General features: G+C 38.7%; 6 protein-coding genes across 6 annotated transcripts; 2 read left to right on the top strand and 4 right to left on the bottom strand.

The window, feature by feature from the left end:
* The first annotated feature begins 1,888 nt into the window (after nucleotides 1-1,888).
* dynll1 (dynein, light chain, LC8-type 1) lies at nucleotides 1,889-4,207 on the top strand. The gene is made up of 3 exons (XM_010734252.3): nucleotides 1,889-2,067; nucleotides 2,836-2,974; nucleotides 3,823-4,207. Exons 2-3 carry the CDS (start codon nucleotides 2,843-2,845, stop codon nucleotides 3,958-3,960), a joined length of 270 nt encoding a protein of 89 aa, XP_010732554.1. The 5' UTR covers nucleotides 1,889-2,067; nucleotides 2,836-2,842; the 3' UTR covers nucleotides 3,961-4,207.
* A 581-nt stretch (nucleotides 4,208-4,788) lies between these two features.
* On the bottom strand, nucleotides 4,789-7,505 carry rpl6 (ribosomal protein L6). The gene is made up of 6 exons (XM_010734251.3): nucleotides 7,337-7,505; nucleotides 7,134-7,232; nucleotides 6,838-6,981; nucleotides 5,401-5,449; nucleotides 5,094-5,278; nucleotides 4,789-4,970 (listed from the first exon to the last, which is right to left on the bottom strand). The coding sequence occupies exons 1-6, from the start codon at nucleotides 7,481-7,483 to the stop codon at nucleotides 4,818-4,820; spliced, it is 777 nt and encodes a 258-aa protein (XP_010732553.1). The 5' UTR covers nucleotides 7,484-7,505; the 3' UTR covers nucleotides 4,789-4,817.
* Nucleotides 7,506-9,390: 1,885 nt separating this feature from the next.
* acaa2 (acetyl-CoA acyltransferase 2) lies at nucleotides 9,391-15,199 on the bottom strand. The gene is made up of 10 exons (XM_010734250.3): nucleotides 15,046-15,199; nucleotides 13,471-13,637; nucleotides 13,207-13,335; nucleotides 12,745-12,861; nucleotides 12,465-12,612; nucleotides 12,118-12,293; nucleotides 11,197-11,326; nucleotides 11,015-11,085; nucleotides 10,121-10,275; nucleotides 9,391-10,035 (listed from the first exon to the last, which is right to left on the bottom strand). Exons 1-10 carry the CDS (start codon nucleotides 15,059-15,061, stop codon nucleotides 9,954-9,956), a joined length of 1,191 nt encoding a protein of 396 aa, XP_010732552.3. The 5' UTR covers nucleotides 15,062-15,199; the 3' UTR covers nucleotides 9,391-9,953.
* A 189-nt stretch (nucleotides 15,200-15,388) lies between these two features.
* On the top strand, nucleotides 15,389-17,842 carry mrpl40 (mitochondrial ribosomal protein L40). Its single transcript, XM_010734248.3, has 5 exons — nucleotides 15,389-15,579; nucleotides 15,758-15,841; nucleotides 16,557-16,712; nucleotides 17,125-17,206; nucleotides 17,335-17,842. The coding sequence occupies exons 1-5, from the start codon at nucleotides 15,518-15,520 to the stop codon at nucleotides 17,560-17,562; spliced, it is 612 nt and encodes a 203-aa protein (XP_010732550.3). The 5' UTR covers nucleotides 15,389-15,517; the 3' UTR covers nucleotides 17,563-17,842.
* A 218-nt stretch (nucleotides 17,843-18,060) lies between these two features.
* On the bottom strand, nucleotides 18,061-19,990 carry ciiih22orf39 (chromosome III C22orf39 homolog). Its single transcript, XM_010734247.3, has 3 exons — nucleotides 19,881-19,990; nucleotides 18,812-18,979; nucleotides 18,061-18,661 (listed from the first exon to the last, which is right to left on the bottom strand). The coding sequence occupies exons 1-3, from the start codon at nucleotides 19,908-19,910 to the stop codon at nucleotides 18,530-18,532; spliced, it is 330 nt and encodes a 109-aa protein (XP_010732549.2). The 5' UTR covers nucleotides 19,911-19,990; the 3' UTR covers nucleotides 18,061-18,529.
* A 909-nt stretch (nucleotides 19,991-20,899) lies between these two features.
* On the bottom strand, nucleotides 20,900-24,787 carry ufd1l (ubiquitin recognition factor in ER associated degradation 1). The gene is made up of 12 exons (XM_019264465.2): nucleotides 24,625-24,787; nucleotides 24,283-24,415; nucleotides 23,152-23,184; nucleotides 22,937-23,058; nucleotides 22,565-22,695; nucleotides 22,408-22,480; nucleotides 22,243-22,311; nucleotides 22,089-22,157; nucleotides 21,957-22,007; nucleotides 21,764-21,852; nucleotides 21,139-21,223; nucleotides 20,900-21,005 (listed from the first exon to the last, which is right to left on the bottom strand). The coding sequence occupies exons 1-12, from the start codon at nucleotides 24,625-24,627 to the stop codon at nucleotides 20,931-20,933; spliced, it is 933 nt and encodes a 310-aa protein (XP_019120010.2). The 5' UTR covers nucleotides 24,628-24,787; the 3' UTR covers nucleotides 20,900-20,930.
* Between the last annotated feature and the right edge of the window lie 868 nt (nucleotides 24,788-25,655).

The following is a 25,655-nucleotide window of genomic DNA, read 5'->3' as shown; positions in this document are numbered from 1 at the left end:
TCTTATTTTCAATTTTATGAAAAATGAGTGTTTATTGTAGTCTTATTATTAATCCCTCTTTGTGAAAATGGGATGCTGTATAAGAAACATTTTCATGTATTTTTCACTTTATCACAAGAAACATTTCCTATTCTAACTAAGAAAAAATCTGGTTGAGTTGATAAAGCTAATTTTATTATGTACCTCCTACATGTACAGACCCTTTCCAAAAAATTAGAATATCATAGAAAAGTTTACTTATTTCCATAATTCCATTAAAAAGGTTAAACTTTCATAGATTATAGATTCAGGGCCCACAATTCAAACAATTTCAAGTATTTATTTGTTTATTGTTTACATATTTTGGGCTTCCAGCTCAAAAAACCCACAAAAACAGGAATTCAAAAAATTAGAATACTGTGAAGAAATCAGCCCAGATTTTGCAGGGCATTAATGTTTTTAACTGGGTGCCACACACTAATCATCTACTAAACTCAAAGCACCTGACAGACTTGACAACTGGCCAGAAGACCATCATTGATACCCTCCATAGGATGGGTAAGTCACAAAAGTTCATAGCTAAGGAGGCTGGCTGTTCACAGAGTGCTGTGTCCAAGCATATCAATGGAAAGTCTAGTGGAAGGGCAAAATGTGTCAGGAAAAGATGCACCAGCATAAGAGATGACCGTGGACTTCAGCAGATTATCAAATGGAGAAGATTCAAGAATCTGGCAGAGATCCAGAAAGAGTGAAATGAGGCGGGAGTCACAGCTTCAAAAATCACCACATTCAGACACATCCAGGAGATGGGCTACAACTGTCGGGTTCCTCGGGTCAGGCCACTTCTGAGCCTGAGCCAACGCAGGAAGCGACCTGGCCCCTGCCGATACCGCCAGAAGCACCAAAACTTGGTTTAATCCCATGCCATCACAGTGCTTGACTGGCCAGTCAACTCGCCAGACCTAAACCCCATTGAGAATCTATGGGGTATTATCAAAAGGAAAATGAGGGCTACCAGACCCCCCAAAAAAGAAAGAAATCTGGGCTTCCATAACTCCCACGCAATGCCACAGGCTGATTGCCTCAATGCCACAACACATCGAGGCAGTGATTAAGGCAAAGGGATTCCCAACCAAGTATTGAACATTGACATATCGTTTAGAAAGTACCATATTTTGACTGATTTGATGTGATCCTAATATCTTTCTTTCTTTCAGCTAAAACTGAGAAGTAAATGGTGATTTCTTCACAGTATTCTAATTTTTTGAATTCCTGTTTTCGTGTTTTTTTTTAGCTGGAAGCCCAAAATATGTAAAAATAAACAAATAAATACTTGAAATTGTTTGAATTGTGGGCCCTGAATCTATAATCTATGAAAGTTTAACCCTTTTAATGGAATTATGGAAATAAGTAAACTTTTCTATGATATTCTAATTTTTTGGAAAGGGTCTGTACATGTAGGAGGTGAACCATATTGTCAACCAGCTAATATTTGTTTTGTTTGTTGTAGGAGGTGTTTTATATCTTGAGCATCACATTTATCCTAAAACTTATTATTTAAAGTCACCTTGTACGAAATGAGACAGTGTCCAGTTGATAAGCTGGCCGAACACATAACTTCTAAATAATATTTAGTAAAGTTACAACGATATATTCACACGCCAAACATTTCCCTTTATAACTAAATATAAGAGTCCTAATGTTTCGCGTTGGATACGGCAAAAAAATATATAATTTCTATGCGCGATGGCGTGGGGAAAAAATTATTCATAACATGTGCTGTCATGGTGCTGTCGCCAGTGAGGCATGGGCCAGCGAGTTATTTACAATGGTTACTGCGGTAACGGTCGTGTCGCAAAGCATGATGGTTCGAAATAAAATGCAGACAGAAACACCGGAAAGATCGGCCTGAATGAGCCAATGGCTGCACCCCATGCATTAATATCATCCAATGGGAAGAAGTCAAGGCAGCAGTCTCTTACCGCTGCACACCCACATTACTTTTGTGTCAACCACTTCGCGGGAGTTGTCACTACAGGAGCGGTCGTCTCTTTAAAACTAGAGAAATAGTATACAGGAGGCTAAAAGGTAAATATAAGAATTTCGCATGCACAGCATATTAGGATGGATAATTCATTCTCTTTTAAGTATTAATGAAGCCTGTATTTAGTGTTGGACGTTATTTATTTTTTCCTTTTGCGGGATGAATGAGCAGCTAGTTATCGCGCTTTAACGGTAGCTAACGGACAGCTAATCATCCGTAAACATGCATGCGGCGAGTTGTTTTAACAAACCCTGCTCCCTGTGATACCTAAATTCACACAATGTGGAGTCGTGTTCATGCCAAATGTTATGTTATTATGAGAAGGGGGTGTTTATGTTTTTGTACTGCACGTTGAAGCAGTTTTTGTCGCTTCTGGCTAGCGTTTGGTAGTCGCAGAAATGCGCTTTGATTTTTCTCAGCCTCATATTTCGTGGGATTCCTGTCGAAAGCTCAGGTGAATTTGAGACGATAATCTCAAATGTCTCTGGTCTCCATAGAAACTACGCAGAGCGCGCATCCAGCGAGATGCCGCTGATGGAAGTTGTTATGCAACACTTGTAGAAATGGCTAGTTCAAATATTATGTGTCAGTTATTATGTAATGATAGCCTCGTCACTAACTAACTAAATCCCTTCACTGGCTGCCAAGACTCCTTTATGCTCTCCATACAAAACCGTGCAAATCAATCGATGATGAGGACTGTTTGGATGCTCAGGGTCTAGTGTCGATTGCATTTTGTGTGTGTGTGTGTGTGTGTGTGCCAATGCGCCTTGTGAAGATGATGAATCTTCCGCTGTGTTTTGGTTTCCCAGGGCAACCATGTCTGAGAGGAAGGCAGTGATCAAAAATGCCGACATGTCGGAGGACATGCAGCAGGACGCCGTGGAGTGTGCCACACAGGCCCTGGAGAAGTATAACATCGAGAAAGATATCGCTGCATACATCAAAAAGGTACATCCAACATCTTCACTCAGACTAATTCACAAAGTATGTTCCCACAGAGTGCAACTTTAATACACTGATTTGTGAGGGATGTGAAGCAGTACTGTGCATCATTCATGTAACACACCAAGCCTGGTATTTGCAATTGTTTCCAGTCTTCCTGAGGAAACCTGTTCTTCTTGGACTGACTGTCCAACAGCACAGATCACATGCCCACATTTTTGTCCCCATAGTGGCATCTATGAGTAGTGGCATCCTGCTCAGTGTAGAGCAGGGAAAACCCATTATGTAAAACTGTAGGAAACAGGAATCACTGTGGCTATTCCGTTGAGTCTAGGGAGCATACATTTGAGTTTTACTGGGGTAATTTTCACAACTCCAAGTCCATATTTTAACATTTTTAAAAGATGAATTTGAGAAAAATTCATTGTTAAACTTAACAAAACTAATTATAGAAAATTGGTAACTGAATTGTAAGTAGATAACATTTAAAGCATCATCACAATGGCCAAATTAGTCACAATGAAGCACCAATTTCAAGCTTAGTATATGTACTTCTCGAAAGTGTGTGTACCCCTCAGAGCCTGAAATTTTAGACAAACACGACACACTTGAGAATTATAATACTTGGTCTTAGTATTGAAAAGTTAAACATATATACAAAGTTTTGATGGTCAGGCAGGTGAAAGCATACGGTTCATTTCTCCTAGCAACAACAGTCTGCCAGAAATGAGATCTTTAGTTGTGATGTAGCCTTTAAACTTTGTCACTTGTTTTTACCCAGCCGATATATTACATGCTTCATCATCGTCTTTGTTCACAAATGATTGATAAGCACAATGTCTTTTTCTCCACAGGAGTTTGACAAGAAATATAACCCGACCTGGCACTGCATCGTTGGGAGAAACTTTGGCAGCTACGTGACTCATGAGACCAAGCATTTCATTTACTTCTACTTGGGTCAGGTGGCCATTCTGCTGTTCAAGTCCGGCTGAGGGAGCGCTTTGCCTCAACATCAGCTGACCATACATACAGTACTGACTGACTTCGACAAAGGCACTTATCATTCCTTGGCAAGGGGCCGCTGCCTTTTTCTGTGCTGCTTTCTACTTTGTTCTGTTTTGAGGATTTAAAAAAACGTGGCCATGTTAAGAGATGAAACACTTGTATTTATTTTTGTCTTGTTACATTAGACACATCATTTTTTAATTAAAGCATAGCTTTTAAGCTGTCTGGGTCCAATGCCTGGTGTGGTCATTTTATTGCACTGCATTACACACTAAACCATAAAATTCATAATCCCATACAACTAAATCACATTATGTATCACTGACATCTATTTATGCATTTGTAGTACTGTATAGGTAAACAGGATGAAATGAAGCTGCACCAGGTTTGTGCATCTTAATTTCCCCATAATATGCATAACATTCCCCAGCCATCATATCTGGAAACTGAACTCATGGGGTATAATAGTACCGTCAGATGGTCTATCACTTGGGTTTACCAAGGAGCAGTATTTTACAGACCATGCTGAGGTAAACAAGCTCAATATGATAAGTGTGCTTTAAGCAGGTAGCTCTTTCAGATAAGTATTAAGCTTGAATGATGCTTTGAGCCCTTTTTCCAGCCATGTGTAGTCAGTTACCAGCCAGACATTCAGAACAAGCCACCATAAAATCTCTGGTACATTAAATAAGTTGAATGTACCATTTAACCTATAGAAAAGCATTATATTCCATGTTGCTGGGATCGCTACAAGTTTGACTTATCAAACATCCAGACTACACACGTACAACACAAAAGAGGCAAGAGAGGTCAAATGACGATGGTACTCTTTATTATAACACATTTAGAAAACCAGCTTGTGTGGGTAGACACCATTAGACAAGCAGAAGGAAGAGCGCAGGTACCCTTTCATCTGAGGTACTTTCTTGATGAGGGGCAGAAGCTGAGCATCAACAGCCTTCTGGTCCATCTTCCTCTGCTCTGTCAGCTGGTACTTCTGCAGACGAGAAAAAAAAGAAAGAAAATAATGGTGTGTCAGGTATCAAATCTGGAGGTCCAAGTCCCACTGAAACGGACAGTGTGTATAATAGTGAATAATGAAATATCAAAGTTAGTTCACCTCTTTCTCTGTGTCAAAGATCTCGCCCTCCTGGTGACGGGGCCTCCTCAGCTTCTTCTTCTTGAAATAGGCATCATTGAGCGTCTTGGGGATCTTCATACCAGAGATGTCGATTTTGGTGTTGGTGGCAATGACAAACTTCTGGTGCGCCCTGCGCAGGGGAACTCTGTTCAAGGCAAGAGGGCCTACAAGTGTGCAAAAAAACAAATGTTAGAAGATGTGAATAAAAGATGTCAAACATCTTGCAGACAGAATGATTTTATGGTCATCTGCGTAAATGTTGAATAACCAAATCAGTCATCCTTACCAGTGACAAGCAGGAGACCACTTGAGAGCTGCTTCAGGAACACCACACGCTAAAACACAAAAACAAGCATCATTAATATATGCCACTTCACACATTTACTGTATCACTAGATAATAGTGAAGCCTGAACAAGCAGAAGCACATTATCCAACTTAGGTAATGAGCTCGGCACCATGTCAACCAAAGCAGTCACATTCGTGCCAGTTGGATAAGACAAATTAAAAAGCTGCAATCTGTGTTCATGCCAGCTATTTAGAGAAGGGAAAAATACATTTACGTGACACCCTCCTCGTTTTATCTGTGCCTGTCAGTTCCATAGCTCCATTATTTAGGTCAGCCATTGCTCAACGTGTGTGTGGGCACACTTGCATGCTTCCATAACTTGCCCATGTAGCGTTTGAGAGTGGGAGGTAGGGACAATGTCTGTGGTGCTGAGGGTGTGATTATAGAGATGTGTCCAGCACACTTGTTATTTTCATGCACAATAAGGACGCACCACTGATTCTTTTGTGTGTCCAATATATTTTGATACCATGTGTTCTATGACTCTAAATTTGATTGTGCTAATCGCTGTGATTATGTTGCTAATTTAAAACACAAAACAAGTCTAACCATGATTACAATCAGTAAATAAATTGCCAACGTCAGTGTGTAAAAATGGTGTGCATGCAACTAACAAGTGATCAATGGACTGAGGTGAAGAATGACTTTAGCCAAGTCCCTCATTTTCTGCGTTAGACTCCCGAGTACACGACCATTTTAATCACTATGACTAGTTGCTATTGTGGGTTCCATTGTTATGAGCTCAACCATAAAAGTGCAGTATACAGACATGTTAAAGAAAACCACGTTTGGGGTGTTAAGACATTTGATTTAATCTGCCAGACCAGAAAATCTGTCATCGGCATGATCGTTAGTGCAACGATAATTTAAGGCATGAAACATAACTAATTTAAGTAATGTATATTCACATAACTGAAGGCTTTTACTTGGATTATAAAATTGCTTTTTGTCAAAACTGATGACCTCTGTTGCAAACATTTAACGTAAACAAACCCTTTAAGAAGTGAAGATTTATGAGTGGACATTTTGATGTTTGAGATACGGTTCACATCTGGATCATTGTGTATTTACATTATAAAATGATCAATACTTGTATGATATGACCTTATCAGAGTCTGCATCAGTCAAACAAGTTGTGTCAAGGCTAAAGAAATTATCCTATTTAAGTCCTAGGAAAGCCAACAGATTGCTGCTCTGAAAGCCATAGGTTGGACAATCTTAATTTTGCACAATGGTCATACCAGGGTAGTTACATATTCATCTGTTCATCTTAAAACATTGGACATGTTGTCTCCTTCAGACACAACATTTTCCAGCTGTGCATTTAACATTTCTCCCATGTCTCCATGAGACTTCTTGACAAAACTGTTCTCACCTTTCCACGGTGGCGACCAGTGAGCAGAATAAGGACAGATCCTGGGGTGATGGTGGAGCGCAGCTTCCTCTTGTGCTGGCTGAAGGGCTTCTTTCCATGACTCTTCAGTTTGCGGGGAACATCCTCTGTGGGGTAGTAACGGGGCTAGAAAAGGAGAACATAATTAGTATTTCAGCATTCAACACATCTGACACTCAACGTGACAAGTTGTACTGACGTGAGAATTGCCCCTCTGTTTGTGGCATGAAAAGTCCACACACAATATATTAAACATCAAGAATTTACACATTTCTCACCATCTTGCGCAGCTTGACAACGCGATTGCCTCCATTCTTGTCCCCACCAACAGTCTTGACAACTGTGGCCCTGGGCTTCTCCTTAATCTTCTTCTCTATCTGAAATGAGAAACAAACGATTAGAGCATTGCACAATCACCGAATTTAATGTGTGTATGGTTTTATTCCATCATTATAGGTTATTATCTCAGATGTGCCCTCACCTTGGTTTCAGTGGTCTTGGCCTTCCTCTTGTACATTGCCCTGCGGGCGTACATAGCGGAACGGGAGTAGCGGCCGATCCCCCGGGCCAGAACCGGGTTCCGGCTCCCATGCCTCTTCTTGGCAGATTTCTTATCTCCCTCTGCCATCTGACACAAAGTGAAACAGATATTAGTTTATCAAATTGTATCAATTAGTTGTTTATTTTTACCTTAAAACATATCAATATTCCAGCCTTGGTTAGACAGTGCATAACATACTATTACAAAGTACAACAGGTACAATGACTCTGACCTTAAAGTAAATGGGAGCTCCTAATGTGAATTACACAGTAGCTTGATAACCAGCAGCAAACACCACCACTTTATTACAATTCTGCATTTGTAAAGAGCATAAACCCTCTTAATAAATTGACGCTATAAATCAATGAATTAGTTTGGTCAGAGGCTCAACGCTACAGCAAGAGGCATGACAAGTAACGTCAGCTAGCGGTTAGCAACATAGCACATTAGAGTCGCTTTTCTGTCCGGACACACACTCATGTTCTCAAAATGACAACTTCAAGTGTTTAAGAAAACGCGAGTATGTAACAGCAGGATTATAAAAGGGGCAAACACCGGAGCTGACTCAGGACGACACGTTTCTATTAGCCAGCAAGCTAACGTTGCAGACAGCACGAAGGCTAGCCGGCGGCCTAGGACTACGGACACAGTAAATAGCTCATTATTACAGAAACATCACGGATAAACCTCGGTAATAACCACGTCTAACGCGTCGTCTAATCACATAGAGTCATCTCCTGATGCTTGGAGACTGTATTTTTAATTCTGTAACACAGATGAAAGCAGATTTTATTCCTGCGGCACTTCGAAAGCAAGGCTGTCTTACCTTTGCTATGAAAAAAAGACCGACATCCGGGGATGTGACGCATATAAGGACGCTGCACGGTGACGTTGACGCAATTGCGTCGTATTTGGAGGACGTGATGGTTCTTGTAGTCCTAAATATATTTCTCTTTCATCCTCGGTGTAGATTAGAAATAAAATCCAATTAAAACATTGAAATCGCTTTAATGGACACTCCGCAATATTTTCTATAGATTGCTTTGTTATTTATTTATTCTATATAAATATGTATTATTGTTTTATATGCTCAAATAAAACATACTGTCAGTGGCTCATACAAACAATTAAACAGTATGTATAGTTATATAGTTTATAGTGTATATAGAAATTCACTGTCTTTAAGGAAAATATAACTTTCATTAATAAATAACATAAAACAGTGTTTCTAACTTGGCACTTTTTTTCCTCGCCACCGTCGTAAATAATATTATAAAGAGTATGGTCTAGACCTGCTCTGTATGAAAAGTGTCATGAGACAGCTTTTGTTATGATATGGCGCTATATAAATAAAATTGAATTGAATTGAACTGAATTGAATTAAACAAGCTCTGCAACAGCAGAGTATGAAATGGACTTTGTTGTGAAGCACATTTGATGTTTTCTGTTATCATTTTTTAGACCATCCCCGCTATAACAATACATCAATATAAAAAGTTTTAAGAAAAGAAAAGATAGAATTTAATGATCCCACATTGGGGAAATTCACTTGTCACAGCAGCTTGTTTACACAAGGTGGAAAAAAAACAAACAAAAAAAACTATCAGAAATATATAGAAAAAAGTCAAGCTGTTCTCCCCCACTTCTTCTATGGAGTCTAGGGGATAGTCCAGGACAGAGCTGGACCTCTTCACCAGTTTGTTGCATCTTTTCCTGTCCCTGTTCTGTCTGTGCTTCCCCCTTTCCCAGCAGATGCATAGAATTCAGCAGATGCCACCACAAAGTCATAGAAAGTTTTAAAGAGGGTTCTTATGATTCAAATATTGGTACTCCATGTGTGTCCATTATAAGTTCTTTGAAAAGCATTTTTCAATGCCAACGAACACGTTTTAATTTCTTTTTTTAAAGAGATAAAAAACAAATAGAATACCAAATACATTAAAAAAATAGCATTGGCTGTTGTCGAGGTCTGATCATGAACACTTCCAGATCACTTCCTTTTAAATGTTATTTATTGAGATTCTTTCACACGGAAATACAAAATCAGTTTTTCATGGAGCCATCAAAAGTCAGACAAGTATTTTCTGGCAATACCGATCCCTGATACTGGAGTGAAAGAGAACATTTTAAGGCAAACGTCCAAGTCCATTTTAACCTTACTATAACCCATCACATACTGTACTTTAGCAGTTAATCATATGCTACATGTGCTGTATTCGAGGCACATATAAACAGTCTCTTGCACTCTGGTACAAAGAGCACAGAAACACGAGTTACACTTTAATTTCACGGCAACAATTCCAAGGCAACACTGGACTGACACGTGTATTGACATTTTTGAAAAAATAGACTGAAAGAGGTAACAAATACGATAAAAAATGGTAAGTGATTATTTACTTTGTGTGCCAAGGAAAAACTAAGCAGCAGAACATTTGCAGTTTTAAACTGTATGTATGTGAAAGATTTTTTAAAAAAATCTATTGTGTCTATTGTATTAATAAATGTTATGCTAGACATTCATCTACAGAAATTCTTCTGACATTGACAATGTCATCTCTTAGCACTTTTCGAGGATGATGGCGATGCCCTGACCACCACCGATGCAGGCAGAGCCAACAGCGTACTTGCCTCCTCGTCGCCTGTTGAAAAAAAAACAAAGCTCATTATTCAAAACTATAAATAATATGCAGATATACCCCCTTATATGCTGTACAGATAGACTACCTGAGCTCATGAACCAGGTGGGCAGTGATGCGTGCTCCAGAAGCACCAAGAGGATGTCCGATGGCAATGGCTCCACCGTTTACGTTGCTTTTTTCTGGATCCAGACCAAGAGCCTTAGCAACAGACAGGTACTGAGCTGCAAAAGCCTCATTCACCTGTGAAAAGAAAAAGGCATCAGTAACACAGTGTAGTAATAACTAACTCAATACATCAAAACAGAAATAAAAAAATACAGTTTTGAAAGTAACTAAATACATTTACCTAAGTACTGTGCAATTTTACGGTGAGTATTTCTTCTTTATTTCTTAATTTTAAGGGGAGTATTACTTTACACTTGTACTCCACTACATTTCAGAGTGAAATATATACTGCATATAGATATATACTACATTTGTCTAATGGCTGTAGTCACTAGTTACATGTGCAAGTTAAATCATTTGTTTCCAACCCTGTGATCCATGACAAAAAAGTAGCAACTAGTTACCAAAGAGACGTTTTCCACTTCTCATATTGTTTCAATTAAATAATTGTTTGAGGCCCAAAAGTGAGGAAATTATCTGACATTTCACAAAAAAATAAAATGAAAAATAAAAATTGTACTTTGGAGTGTCTGAATTTTTTCATCAAATCAGGACGCCTCAGATTTGTATTAAAAATTAGCTTCACCCCATCCAGCTACAACTGTAAAAATGTTACTTACACATTAATATATCAGTATTAACAATCAGTCACAAAGGACATTTTTCCACAAAACAAATAGTTTTACTTTTGCAGATTATACTTCTGTACACAAGTAATGCAGTTTTTTTTTTTACTTGTAATGGTATATTTTTTAGAGTGCTGTGTTGGTACTTATACTAAGTCACAGAGATTGTTTTATCAATAGTAACAAACCTCCACAAGATCCATGTCACTGAGTGTCAAACCAGCTTTTTTAAGAGCTTCTGTGATCGCTGGAACAGGACCTAAAGGATTTAAGGACACCAGATATCCTCACTATAAGAAAGCATTACAAATACCACAACAGTCATTCATTAGATTTCATTGAAAAGGGATTAAACAATTCCATAACTCACCAATACCCATAATACTTGGGTCACAGCCTGAGACATGATAAGCCACAATTCTGGCTAGTGGAGTGAGCTTGTGTTCTTTCACTGCGTCTTCACTTGCAATCACCACAGCGGCAGCACCATCAGATACACCCTGGAGATCAAGAAGAGAGCGTTGCATTTAGTAACAGAAGACTACATCTGTAGTAGAAGTAACAATAGTTGCACAATATTTATATTTAAATATATTTTACAGTGTTCCACAAACAGTGAAACTCTAAATGACACTGCCACAAGTCATAACTCTTTTAACTAATAATCGGATGTATATAGCTTCTTTTTGTTATGGAGTTTTCTATCCTTAGGTTACACAAGGTCACGTGTGGGCCTTGAGGTCCTCGGCAGTATTAGTTGTTTGGCTTTGGTTAAGAACAGTAGGTGCAGGTCTATCTCAACACTGTGGTGGCCAGGGTCAAAGAGACTTATTGCTGCCTTCTTAGACATAATAGATAGCTTACCGTTGACGTTCCAATCTGCATAAACAGACATCTGTGTCTCCAGACTAGAATATGTTGACAATAACACCTGCATGAATGTAAACATTCTCTTTGACTAATTCTGGGCGTATAGTATTTGCAGTGTTATCTTGGGGTTTAAAGTCTATCCACCAGGATGAGTTGGGCAGAATGTGAGACCGACTCAGACACTTCTGATGAACTTTAAGAGTGTCTCTAATTCTCCTTGATCAAGCGTCAATAAATAATACATCATAACACATCAGAGGCTCCTGAACACTTTCTTCCTTCCTGACCTCACCATTGACCTTTGACTTCAGCAATTTCTCCACAACACTTTTTATAGTCTGAAGTAAAATAGACCTCTTGCTTGATGCTCACAAAGATGATATAAGATATAAATGGATCACCACCTCAGGGGTAAACTCACGGAAGCGTTGGCAGCAGTAACAGTCCCTCCCTTCTTGAAGACAGGAGCCAGTTTGGCCATCTGTTCCACTGTGGTCTGTGGACGAGGGTGTTCATCCTGAGCCATGGGCACCTTTCCTTTCTTAGCTTTCACATCAATGGGAGCGATTTCTGCTGTGTAGTAACCTGCCTCGTGAGCTGCAAATAGAAAGATGTTATGATATAACTAAGAGTTTGATTTGAACAGCAAAGGTAACCTCTCAACTGTAAAAATGCTAGCCCTTCTTCTTAAAGACAATTCATTTCAATGTTATTATATGTAAAGAGAGAAAAGATTATAAAGGTAACAAAAAATGAAGTCCGTCTTACCTGCCTTCCACCTCTGTTGCGTCTGGTGTGCGTAGCTGTCACAGTCTTCCCGTGTGATCTGGTATTTCTCTGCCAGGTTTTCGGCTGTGATGCCCATTGGGATTTTGACATGCAGGTCGGTTAGACCTGCCCACAGGGTGTCCTCTAGCTGTCAAGTAGATGAGGAAAGATTTTATCTCTGTGTCAAAAGCTTCTGGAGTTTATTAACAAGCTGTCTTCACTCAATCACTCGGCTTCAAGTACAGTATTTGGACATTAACAAGAAAAAAGAAAAGCGAACCTTGAGATCGAATCCAAACTTTGTACCAAATCGTATGTTGCGTACAGCGTATGGGGCCTGGCTCATGCTCTCTGAGCCTCCACACAGGACCACCTCTGACTCCCTAAGGCAAATCTCCTACAAACACACAATGTAAAGACTTTAATATATTTTAACTTTGGAGCACCAAGACAAATGGTATACAGTGGTCACTTGTCACCTGTCAGCTCTTCACCTGTCTCTATCAAATAAAGCTTGAAAAGGCCAAAAAAATAAAAAAAATAAAATAAACACCTATCTTTATGAAGCTCATAATATTCAGTTTTTGTTGACATTGTCAGAAATGTGTAAATTCATTTCACCTTTAGTTAAAGGTGATGCCCTATTTACATATATGAGGGATGCAAATATTGTACAGGTGGATCAAATAAATTGGCCACTGAGTTTACAGCATTGTGGTTTTCATTTGTATTTCAGCCTTACTTGAGCACCGTTGATGATGGACTGGAAACCAGACCCACACAGTCTGTTCACAGTGAGAGCGGGCACTGGGATAGGAACACCACACCTCAAACCCACATGGCGAGCGATGTAGGGTGCATCAGCTGAGCTCTGAAATTAGGGGGGTAGATAAAGAGAAATAAAAATGTGAGGAACAAACCAAGGACATAAGTTAGCTCACACATGAGCATATTAAGTATTAAGTCACAATCTGTTAATTGTGGGTGTAGATCTGTGGGGTCTTACCTGCATGACATTTCCCATGATGACACTGTTTACAAGTTCCGGTGCTACGGCCCCTGCAGCGAGGGCGGCTTTGGCTGCATGCTCAGCTAAATCTGTTGCACTGTGATCCTTTAGCACGCCACCATAGGTACCAAACGGAGTGCGCTTGGCAGCTACAACAAATACACCTGCAGAGGAAATGACCATTTTAGTACAGCGACAACAGATCCAAACCACCCACCACTGAGTCACTGCATCAGGAGGTACTGGGTGGTACATTGTGCTGAGATGATAGATGCAGCCAGTGCACTGAGATGCAGAGGTTACAAATTCTGTATAAAAGGAGAGAGTAACATCAGACAGATCAAATGGACTGGGGGGTACAAGAGAAGCAACTACTCTTGGATTTACAATCCTCAAGGTAAAAAAGAAAAAGAAAAAAAAAAAACACCTCACTTTCAGGAATATTTCTCACACACAGGTATATGCAAACAATTCATGTTCAGGGATCATAGGCTTTCTGTGAAATTTGTAAAAGAAAAAAAAAAGAATTAGAAATTATTAAGATAATGAGCTGTATCAAAATCAAGGGTGTGGAGAATGTTTTTTATGGGGAAGTAAAAACTGTTGGTTAACATGTAAAAAAAACAAAATCAAGCGTTTGCTGCTACTGTAACAAACAAATAGTATCAGTTTACTGACCAACTAAAATGTAATGCAAATTGCTTCAATGATACACAGTGTTTCTTAATAAACAACTCACTGACTAACACATATTTAACAGGTATGACACTCTTAAAATACTGCGTTGATATAAGTTTGTAGTCAGACATTGAACTGTTGGTACTGTTGGTTATCTGGTACGTGTCAGGAAGCATCACATGGTGCCCTGACCTGCCTTTATATTTGCACTGAGCTCATTTTGGCTGTAACCTTAGTTGTAACACCTGACTTGTACTTCAGGGTTGTGTTTAGTGTCGTCTAGTTATATGTCTAATTTTTAAAACTTTATATGTGGATGGAGTATTAAAATACAGAGTAGACCAAAAAACTGAACGCGTAAAGAGCAAAAACTTATCAGTGCACTGCATAAAACTCCAATTTATACTAATTTCTACTCCACTAAATGTCCGAGGGGATTAACTGCACTTATCACACTCTATAATAAATCACTGCGTAATGCAGATTTTGCCTTTGATACGTTTTACTGATCATTTTTAACTTTAAATTCTTGTTTGTTTGTTTTTTTTGTTTTTTTGTTTTTTACACACGTGGTGTTTATATTAACTCTACTACTACTAATTAAATAATAATATTATTATATGTCACAATTTTGCACCTGAATCAGCGGGTAAGGTGGGGGTGTAACCGAAAAACCACCTGGTCACCTTTCACCTATATTTTCAGTTACGTTGTTAATAGTTTCAAAAACTTTCCTGATGTTCATGCGCACATACACAGGAGTTTACAGTTATAACATTTATTTTAGTCACTGATAACACCACACTGCAACATAAAGAGGAAAGCTGTAACATTAGCACGTTGCACAGCTGCACAGCTGCATTTCATGCACTGAGGTGAAAAGTGTTTGTTTACCTCTGAGAAGCGCCATGATGCCGATTCAACAAACAACCAATGTCAGGATGAAAACCTTTCTGATATCTGGTTCAGACGTCTGAATCAGCCCGTGGTGAGACACAACTGCGACCTTTCCTCTAAATAACACCACCGGTAACTTTGCACTCGTCATGTACGATTCGACAGAAATATAAAAAATACATTGAAACGTAAAAGTTAATTATTAAATCGCCTAAACGCCATGAATATCTCATATAATTTAAATGATTCGTTGTTTCTTTTATGTGTTTTATATTTAAACGTTTATTTAATTCTTTCACGTAAACAAAAAAGCTCGAAAGTGCGACCGTGAAACTGTGAGCGAGCCCATACGTCATGACGTCATCACGTCTGTTCTTGTCAGCGGACGTGAGATGTAGCTACATGTGAGCGTTTCTGTTGTACTGACCCCCGAGTATGAGTTTAAAGTGAGACAGCACACTGTGGAAACATGGCTGTGGCTTTGTCGCGCTGTCTCTGCAGGGTTTTAACCCGACAGGCCGCTCCGTCAAGGTGAGTGTTTGTAGTGCGATGTGAGCAGTCTCATAAGGTGTTAGCTGTCTGGAGCTAACGCGGCTAAGGTTATTCACTGCATGAATGAATCAGGTCAGAGGCTGACAGACACTGCCGGGGTCCACAGACCGCTCCACGGCAGCATGTTTTAATCTCGTTGTTGTGTGTTGTTTTGCAGCTTCCTGTTGGGAGGTCATCACCATGCTGTACAGAGTCCTTGGTTTGCACCAGTGATGACACTGAAGACATCAGCTCCACTCAGGTATGATCAAGGCTACTGCTCCAAGGACCCAGAAACACAGGGGCTTCAGAAGCTGAAGTTCATTACATGACGTGTGTGTAGATAAGATGAGTAGTTTTTGTTTGGGAATGTGCACTACTAAAACACAGCATTATGTATTTCTATCTATCTATTATCCTGATTTTAACTGCTAATCAGATTTTGTTTGTTTGTTTGTTTATCAATTAATACTCAAAATTCTCCAAGAACCAAGGTGACCTCTGTAAAATGAACATTGTTTTACATTATTAGTCATTTTAGCTGACGCTTTTATCCAAAGCAACTTACAGGGAGCAATTTGGGGTTCATCTTGCCCAAGGACACTTCAACATGCACACTGGAGGAGCCGGGGATCGAACCACCAATCATCTGATTAGATAGATAAATTACCCAAATAGTTGATTAAGAAGAGTTTCTTTATGATTTCCCAATGGGTTTATATCCCACACAGGGTTTATAGACATGCAGATGTGGAGTGATGGGAGTCCACACATTTCCCCCATTTCCCAAGCCAAGTTGCTACAGACTGAGCTACTCCCCAGTTTGACAAACGAAGTGGCACGGTCAATAACGGGGTTTTAAGTTTTATTTCAGCACTGGTTGGTTTCTGGATCTCTGTGCACTACACTTAATCTGTCTTAATCAATCCATTTCAAAATATATATTGTGTTTGAATAAACTATACTTTGTTTTTAAGAGCGGAGCCCAAAAAAAAGAAGAAAGTGGACCCAAGAAGGGAGCAAGTAGTAAGAGACAGGCTGAAAAAAAAGCTGAAGAAGCTGGAGAAGGTTCCACCTGAGCTTATCCCAATAGAGGACCTCGTTATTCCAACCAAATGCTTGGACGAGACAAGGTACAGTGACTTGTGTTGTGGCATTGTTAATCTATCTGCAGTGCTGGGTGTGGTAACGTACATAAAAAACAAGGCAGAAGTCATTCAATATTTTTCCTATTGTCAACAAATGCATTTGAGACAAAAAAAAAATATGTTCTCACTCCTCAGCTGTAGCACTTACAGGAAGCAGTGTCAAACTTCTGTTGCACCAAGGGGAGCAATTTAAATAATACAAGGAGAAAATTTTACTTTTTTTGCTCACTGGATCTGTGGTTAATCCTGTTACATAACCATCTTAAAATCAGTTGCTTGTGATGTATATAAATCAGTTTCTTGAGTAATTCCTGTACCTTTTGTTCTTTCTTTGCTATTGTGATGCTTGCAAACTCTGAAATGATATAAATTTGTGTTATAATATTCTCTTACAAAGGGAACGCTCTGCACCAAGGCTGCCATTTGAAGAAACTGAGGGTCGAGCCCTGCTGCTTAAGGAATGGAGTCGATACAAACAGGTCACTGCTTACCTGTCACACCTCCATCAATTAAGCTTTTATATAGAGTGTTGCTTCTGACCCCTGCTATCCCTCGTATGCACTTAGAGGACTATATTTGATGTACTCGCCTGTCTTTGCTCTTGCAGGAACAGCACATGGCTGAAGTGCAAGCTGTTGAACTTGCTCTAGATGCACAGAGGGAGGCCCTGGAAGAGCTTAAGTTAGAGTCTGAGGAGCTGTACCAGGCAGCACTGAAACCAGATCCCCTTCTGTTTCCCTTCACTCATAAAGGTCCGACCTACACACCACCAAAGACCGACTATGAAGCTCCTGATGGGAAATACAATGACATCACAAAAGTTTACACACAGTGATGGACAGGGAATGGTGGTGGATGGAGCCTGTGTGTATTGTCATTTATATAGTGTGTATCCTTGTTTGTACATTAATATCAATCAATAGGCCAAGACGCAGCCTTTTAACAGCGTCAAGTGTAGGTGTGTATTTTCTTTTACTTTCATGAATTATACAGTCACCTGAGTTGTTTCTGTATCAAAGGCAACTATATTCATGAAAATTATTTGTTTTTCACCCACATTCACATCAATGTATAAAACAAGAAAACAGAAAATAAAAATACTTTTTTTTACTGAACCAATTTTATTTAAAATAATTTAAGATTTTGTTATTTTAAGGGTAAAGCAATAATTACATAAAGAATAAAACTGTTAAAGTTTAACTCTGTATGGGTTCATAATGCATTAATAACATTCATCACAGAGAAACATTAAGGATATTTACCTGATAATTCATATGGTGTCACTCGGACCTGTCCTGACCTCTCCTGTTTGATACCAACAAAATCTCTGTACGGTACATTGTAGTGCAGCATCAACCAATCAAAACGATGCACCACAGATCATTCATTACTTTAATGGAAGATATGAAATGTTGAAATTGTATAATTTGTCCCAATATTGCCATTTCCTTGCACTAAACAAGGCAATTGCTATTTAAACTCATTTACAGTGAGCCTGTAAGTACAGTCAGCCTCTGTGCTTCAATTTACACAAGTTTGGAGAGTTAATTATTTATGATCGGCAAAAAGCAACACTGTCTTTGCAAAAATCATATTGTACTTCACCACTAGGCCACTAGATGTTGCCATCACTGTTGTATCTGTTTTCATTCAGCAGCTCACTTAATACAACATGAGATGACAATCAGTGAGGACCAGTCCCTCCAGCATGTGGCTCTAAATCATATCGTTTAAGTCCATTAAGTCAGAAGAATCTTGAGTCTTCACTTTGGCCACAGCAGAGACAGCGTATCAGTGACGGTTCAGGAATCCTGAGGCTTATCCTCATTCAGGGGCATGTACCAGTCACTGGGTGGGTCTTTCCTCAGTTGCCACACTGGGGTGAACTTTCTCTGCTCTGCCACTCTGCCCCTTTCACTCGCCTGCAAGGCTTCCTGCAATACAGATAGATTATAAAATGGCTGATTTAACTTTGAAGATATCCTTTCTGTTTACAAGTATTATAACACATCTGGACACCGTGGATACTGTCAAAAAGATCACAGGTTTATGTCTTTAAACAATATGACGTCCTGCAGCAGTACCTTGGCCTCGGCACTTCTGTGTTTCTCCCACTCTTTGCAGTTATGGTAGTCCTCCTTCCACTGCTGGCAGGACGGTGAGGTGCCATAAGTGTAATACTGGTGAAAACGATTCCACAAGCTTTTGCAATGTCTGAATTCACTCCAATAGTAATCACAGGGCCGGGGTGTCTGTACAGAGGACAGAAAGGCAGGATTCATTACCAGGTAAACGTGTACAATTTATATTCTGGCTCCGTTCTGTTGTGTTTCTGGTGACACCACTTCCACTTCCCTGCAGCAACGTAAGAACATATCAACCTGGAGAGTGTAAATTGTGTGGTGAGGTTTTTGCTTCAGTGAGAAACTGAAATTCAAACCTCAATCAAGACTGCTCGACTTAATTAACTAAGACCTGATGATAAACAAGAGAGACAGGATTAAATAAAAGTAGAAATGGAAAAAATAATATTGAACATAACACATAACCTGTGCAAATAAATTAAGCCCGCACAATGAAATTAAACGTGCAATTATTTTTACAAATACAAAAAAAGGTAGAAAAGTAGAAAGAAAGAGGCTGGGTTTTAGAAATGTGAATTATTTCACAATTCATAATGTTTTATTTATTGTTTACAGCTGTATTAGACTAAATTGAATTGTATTAGATTAGATGACTAATATTAGTAACAGTGTTAATATTTTGTGTTAATTACTTTAAAAAGAAAGAAAACAAACATTTGTCTGACAGCACCTCCCCGAGGTCACTGTGTTTTAGATGTTTTCTCAGTGGCTGATCTGTCACTTATCTATTTTAACATGTTGTCTTTAAGTTTGACTATCCAGCTGATATGAAATCATGAATCGGATCAAAATAACTGAGGGTTTCATTTTAAAACATGCTGCTCTGACTGACACTGAGGTTAACGCTACTTCGGCAATTTAGCATCGATAGCTAATCACCTTGTGAACTATTGTCTTAGCTTTCACACTCTTTCACTCTTTAACAGGACTATAAAGACCAACGCAGATTAAAATAAGTCAGTACATTATGCCATGGACGTAATTCATAATATATTCATTGATAAATTACCCTCCACAGCTTTTCTTCCGAGCGGTCCATTGCTAGCGGCGCTAAGTACTTCCGGTTCGTTATCACTTCACAATAAAAGCGCTACCAGACAATTTCCCAGAACTTACTTTGAAAAGGACAAAAACACCTCTGAACAGAAAACATCAAATAAATAAAAAAAATCATTGAACATGAGCACACTAACTAAACATCCCATAATTGTGACCAGTTTATTTAAAGCTACTCTTGAGTCAAGTACCTGTTTTAGACAAATGTGGACATTTCTTCTTGGCTTTTCCTTTTTTACCTTGTTTCCTTCCATAGTTTGTTATCCATGCCATGAGACTTTGTCACTAAACCACAAACTATCCACCTTTTCCAACATAAATGTGTCCAAGTGAGTCAAGAAAATGCCACAGATACAGAGACGTCCTATTATATTTCAGTCTCATTTGGTAGTTAATATACATGCTGAGACGTTACATAAATAATACAAGTAACTAATTTCAAAACACAGTCCTTTATTTATCTATAAATAAACCAGGAAAAAAGGAAAAACACTTGCAAATTATTCTTGTAACTCAGGAAAAAAAAGCCTCAAACATAAAATTAAATCTTTATAATTAAGAACAAAGTAAAAGAGATATTATTGCTCCCATTTTATCATAAGAATGGGACTGAATAACAGCATATTTAAAGTGAAATGCAAAAATTCAACATTTATGGAAAAAAGGGGGGAATATGCTCTAAGTCAAAAGTAATTCAAATCTGACATCATTACAACAGTACTTGTGTTGGTGGTGTGGTGATATAATTTAATATGCCTGGCTCAAATCAGTCACCCTGGACTTGGAAACTACAACTGACAGCATTTTATGCAGCTCCACTTCTGTTGAGCAAATTAATCCTGTCAATTTTAATTACATTTAATCCCAACTCAACAGCAAAACTCTCATTTCAAATGAAACAGAGAGATAAAACCCCTGAAGGCCAGTTTGTACTTTGCTGTTGAAGGTGACAATAGACGCGATGAGTCTGTGCACATTAGCCAGTCTCTTTATTTCAAATCCTTCAAGGCTTTCTGCCCTTCTTGCGTAGTGATTGTCCTTCCCCAGAGAAGGCGATGAATCTGTTCAAGGCGTCATCCTAAGAGGATCAAAAAGAGATTTTAAAATAGTGAATATTATAGTGTGAGTGCTATATGTGTGCTGAAATACTGTAGATACAGCCTGGTTAAATATTCACAAATGTATGATAAAATCCTTTCATCATTTCTTACATCTTCTGCAAATTTCCTGGGCACAGGCCTCGAGTTTCTGATGAAGGTGATCCTGCCAACTTTGAAGTCATAGTTGGGAATGCCTCTGTGTGATGAGATATTAGAGATTAAAATGAGGAATTCACACTGAAAACTAAACACTGTTAAAATAATTCAATTCTCAGCGATGGATGGTAAAATTGAGACTGAATAGGAGCCACTATGGGTCCCCACACATTGTGGAATTTGTGAACTGATGTATTACATCGCCAAACGGTGTAAAGACAATATTCTTACACATTCTTGCTGTCAGACGCTGCAAGCAAAAGTCAGTCTACTGTTACATCTGTCCTGTGACCTCATAACAAGATGACATTAGGCAGACAGTTTAACATCTGGAGACACCCAGAGATGAAAATTAGAAGGCTGTTTCTGAGACCGACCATGGACCTTGGCTGCATGTCATTCCCTATCTCTCTACTGTCTGCTGACTAATAAAGGCATCAAACAACAATAGGAAATCTTAGAAGAGGGAACATATAATGTTGCAGAGTTATTATGCTGAATAGTTCAAAGACTGTGTTACAGTATTTCACCGTTAGGCCACTTCATGTCTACATCTATCAAATACTGAACATCTTTTCACCTTTTGATGTCACTTGGGCAAAGAGGGGCAGGGCTGGGCTCAATCCCTTTTGTTTTACCATCCAAACGATTGCCAGAGCCAGTGAAGGCCTGAGGATAAGAAACAGATTAGATTAGATTGGATTGGATTATCACAGTTATTAGTAGTCCTGAAGATATTTATTTAGTTGTAACCAAAAGCATTGTCTACTTACTCTGAATCCCATGTCCATGTCAGCGTAACTGCTGGGATCTCCTTCTTCCTCCTGTGAAGAAATGTGTTTTCTGTGTTTATCATGTTTTAAGTGTTCAGAGCACAAAATGTACATTTAGGATTGGGTTCTTACTGTTGGTTCTTCCTGGTGCGGAGGTCGTCGTTCAGGCTCTTTGTAACCCAACGGAGCATCAAAATCCACCTAAGAAAGAGAGTTGGAAAACATTTAGAGTAGAGAGCACAACAGAATAATTCACCATTGTTTATGATAATATAGAGGGTCTTACATTCATATCACACTCGATGATGGATACCGCCTTATCCGGCTTGGTCTCCATTACTCGCAGTTCATATATCTGAAAGAAATACACAGATTAGCAGTGGCATTCAGTAAAACAAATGAAGACAAAAACATACTCACATATTAGTCCAATTTGAATAAATTGATTTACCTTTTCATTGTAGTTGATAGCTATGACATCACCAGTCGTCAAGCAGGCAAAGTTTCTCAATGCATTCTCCAGTCTGTGACAACGGAGAAACTTAATTAATCTTTTTAGTTAAACACAAAATGTGAAAAGTCAATTTAATGTCCCTGATATGTCTTACACTGCCTTGGGGTTTGTAATGTCCAGGAAATCTGGGCTCTGCGGCTGGAACTTTGAGTAAGTCGCCACCATGAGGTTAACACTTTCCACTTGGACCAGACCACCTTCCTCCAGCAGGAGATTCTGCATCATCTGCAGCAAACAAGATAAAGTAAACATCAGTACTGCCTTGACTGATACTCACAAAGTGGCTTTAAAAGCAGAGAACATATCAGACAATAAGAAACCTGTAGTTAGATTTCATCTTGTTTTTGTCCTCTCTTTTGTTTTTTATTCACTACATTTTCATTTTACATTATCTACTTTGCCACTGGGTGACAGCACACAGTTCAATCTCAAAGACACTGACATTACACATGTTAATGTTTCTCACCCAGTGTGGCAGGTAGCAGATTCCCTCATCGGCCACAAACTCCAGAACACCACAGTGGGTCATTCTGTCTGAGTTCTTGTTCGTCAGCTTGAACAGCATTGGATAGGTGATATTAAGCCTGCCTGTAGGAGGGAAAGGAGAAGAAAGGTAATAATCATAGAAGGCTCTGTCAGGGTGTTTATAATGAAGAGGTGCTTAATTTGACTTCCACTTACTGAGCTGGTCGAGAGCTGAAGGCGGCATTATTACTGGGGGGAAAAAGAGACAACAAACAAGATCATGTTAACACCTTCCCTGACAGTTTAAAGTTTGCAAACACATTTTAACAATTTTTGACTTTTCCCTTTTATTATTAATAAACAACATGCACTTGTATACTCTATTTAGATGGCTATAGTATGACCTATTGATTACATCTGAGAGGTGAAAGGCAGAAAGCATGTTTTGAGCATAGCCAATGTTGAGCAAGCAATTCAGATGAAAACAGAAGTTAAGGGATGTAATAGTGTCTATGCATTTTTAGTATTAGACTTAACCTTCCTGAGCATCTGTCTTTAATAAAGAACTGTTGAATTTAAGGTTGTCACGATAACAGAATTTCAAACTTTAATACAATGAGTATCCAATAAAAAAATAAAAACATATTTTGTTACCACGGCAAAAAGTCCTAGACACACAAAATATCATATTTTTGTTTGTTTGATTAACAACCTGCACAGAGTGCTGGTACAGGAAAAGTCACTGAACACATACATTAATAGTATTTAACATTATTATTGGTATTCAATCATTTTCTTCCTTGTCGCATGATCTCTGCAGCCTTGGGTTGAAAGTCTGATTGGCTACAGCACGTTCAATACAACCGATAGTATTGTATCATTCCAAACATGTGGTATCAAAAGAGCATCAAAATACTGATACGTTCGTCAACCTTAAATTTAATTAATTATTACTTGAGAGTTTACCAGTTTGGTTAGAGATATGTGACTTCACAACAAAAAAAAGCAAAACCACCATTATTCTGGGAAATTACAGAACAACACTGGCTCAGTTTCAGTCTCAAAACAACATCAAGAAATGTGACCTGAGTGGGTTAGGTTATCTAGAAATGCAAAAGAGCTTGAACTGACAAACCTCTGTCAAACCTAGAGTCTATAGCTTACATAACAAAAGACAAAAGCTCTACAGGAGTCACGTTAAAAACAAGAGTAAACAACCATGTTCAAGTTTCCAGTGACTTCACAATCAATCTGTACTTTAGCTGCCTTTTTCCTTCTTCTGCCAAAACAGATCATGATTTATCTGAAGGCACACTAGCATTTTGTTTTTATGACAGCGATATTTACTTTTGCCTCCTTTCTCCACGTCGGACCGATCGTTGGGACCTGCCAGCATCGACACCGAGTAGCAGCGGTACTGAGTGGAGAACCGGTTCTGAAATCCCCGGGGCATCTGGTGGTCGTATACGTGGAAGGAAAACTGTGGGAAAACAACAAAACAACAACATATTATTAATGAAACACACGTGTTCAAGACATTTCCGCTGAGTCGCTGACATTTGTTTCCATCATGACAGCGCAGCTTTCTGCCGTGTTGTTGTTAGCCGCTCGCTAGCTTTAAGAGGAGTAACACCTGATCAGATTAATCTGTGTCGTCAGCGCTGGACACACAGTCAGAGTCACACTCACCATGTCGACAGTTCAGATATTTAGTCGTCAAACGACTCAAATCAAAATGTCTGTTTCTGTTTTCTTATCGGTAAATAAAACGAGCCGCTGAGTTTCCACTGTTGTCTTCCGCTTCTTCCGGAAGTGTATGAACCGTCTGTAGGAAGTGACGACACAACAGAAGTTAGCCAATCACAGCAGTCAGGTGAAATAAACATTTTATAAATATAAATATATAATAAACATTTTTATGTTTACATACATATTTATTTTATTTTATATATATATATATATATTTATATTTTAACTTTAATCACATACATAAATATTCACATTTCCCATTTTTGATGACATTTAACAGTATTAAAGTGTGTTAAGTGTTTAACAGTTGTTATTGTTATTATTACTGTTATAACTTATGTTGTTTCATTAAGATTTCTTTTTGCCTACTTAGTGTGTTTTTTATTCTTATAACAATTTTACCCTTACAGAAATACATTTCACCATGATTGTGCCTGTATGATTATATAAGAAATGAGGTAGAACCATGGGTGTATTATGAGCTTTTCTTGCAGTAAAGCAATAAAAGATGCAACAAAGTCTGAGACATCCTGAGACTTTTAGTACCTTGCATGAATCATACTAAAAAAAAACAGCTAATAGCATTTGACATCTCTCTACAAGGTCCATTTACTAGTGTTAAGGCACTTTCAGTCACTAAATAGACTGTGTGGTGAGTCTGTTTTGTCAACTGCTGTTTCCAAAGGCAGGAATTAACTTCTCAACTTTTAAGACAACATGTCTGTGACGTCGTTGAAGGGGTCAGTGCTCAAAGCGACCTCCATCTGCTGAGGGAGATCATGTGAAACAGCTGCTAAACAAGACAGCTACTTAATGGACCATGTGGCATGCCATCTTATCACTAGTCTGCTCAGTTAATGTTCACAACATTCTGTTAAACAATTGATGTTTCCATGCCCTAGCTGAGTTTTTTCTGTGTTAATGTGAATAATACTCCTCATACTAAATACTAAACTTACTTTACTTTCAGT

Source organism: Larimichthys crocea, chromosome III (genome assembly GCF_000972845.2).
Source record: "Larimichthys crocea isolate SSNF chromosome III, L_crocea_2.0, whole genome shotgun sequence".
NCBI classification, from domain to species: Eukaryota; Metazoa; Chordata; class Actinopteri; family Sciaenidae; genus Larimichthys; species Larimichthys crocea.
Note: the sequence above shows the minus strand (reverse complement) of the source record. Positions and strands in the feature narration are given on the sequence as shown.

Coding starts and splice junctions, on each gene's coding strand:
- rpl6 (XM_010734251.3), bottom strand. CDS start 7,483: ATGGCAGAGGGAGATAAGAAATCTGCCAAGAAGAGGCATGGGAGCCGG. Junction 5,279..5,400: donor TGGTCTCCTGCTTGTCACTG/GTAAGGATGACT, acceptor GCACACTTGTAG/GCCCTCTTGCCTTGAACAGA. Junction 4,971..5,093: donor TCTTTGACACAGAGAAAGAG/GTGAACTAACTT, acceptor TCTCGTCTGCAG/AAGTACCAGCTGACAGAGCA.
- ufd1l (XM_019264465.2), bottom strand. Junction 22,158..22,242: donor TCATCGAGTGTGATATGAAT/GTAAGACCCTCT, acceptor TCTCTTTCTTAG/GTGGATTTTGATGCTCCGTT. Junction 21,224..21,763: donor TGCCCAAGTGACATCAAAAG/GTGAAAAGATGT, acceptor CTCATCACACAG/AGGCATTCCCAACTATGACT.
- ciiih22orf39 (XM_010734247.3), bottom strand. CDS start 19,910: ATGGACCGCTCGGAAGAAAAGCTGTGGAGG. Junction 18,980..19,880: donor CGGAAGAAAAGCTGTGGAGG/GTAATTTATCAA, acceptor TCCTCTGTACAG/ACACCCCGGCCCTGTGATTA. Junction 18,662..18,811: donor ACAGAAGTGCCGAGGCCAAG/GTACTGCTGCAG, acceptor TCTGTATTGCAG/GAAGCCTTGCAGGCGAGTGA.
- dynll1 (XM_010734252.3), top strand. CDS start 2,843: ATGTCTGAGAGGAAGGCAGTGATCAAAAATGCCGACATGTCGGAGGAC. Junction 2,975..3,822: donor TCGCTGCATACATCAAAAAG/GTACATCCAACA, acceptor TTTTCTCCACAG/GAGTTTGACAAGAAATATAA.
- mrpl40 (XM_010734248.3), top strand. CDS start 15,518: ATGGCTGTGGCTTTGTCGCGCTGTCTCTGCAGGGTTTTAACCCGACAG. Junction 16,713..17,124: donor AAATGCTTGGACGAGACAAG/GTACAGTGACTT, acceptor TCTCTTACAAAG/GGAACGCTCTGCACCAAGGC. Junction 17,207..17,334: donor AATGGAGTCGATACAAACAG/GTCACTGCTTAC, acceptor TTGCTCTTGCAG/GAACAGCACATGGCTGAAGT.
- acaa2 (XM_010734250.3), bottom strand. Junction 13,336..13,470: donor TCATGGGAAATGTCATGCAG/GTAAGACCCCAC, acceptor CCCTAATTTCAG/AGCTCAGCTGATGCACCCTA. Junction 12,294..12,464: donor GCAACAGAGGTGGAAGGCAG/GTAAGACGGACT, acceptor TTCTATTTGCAG/CTCACGAGGCAGGTTACTAC.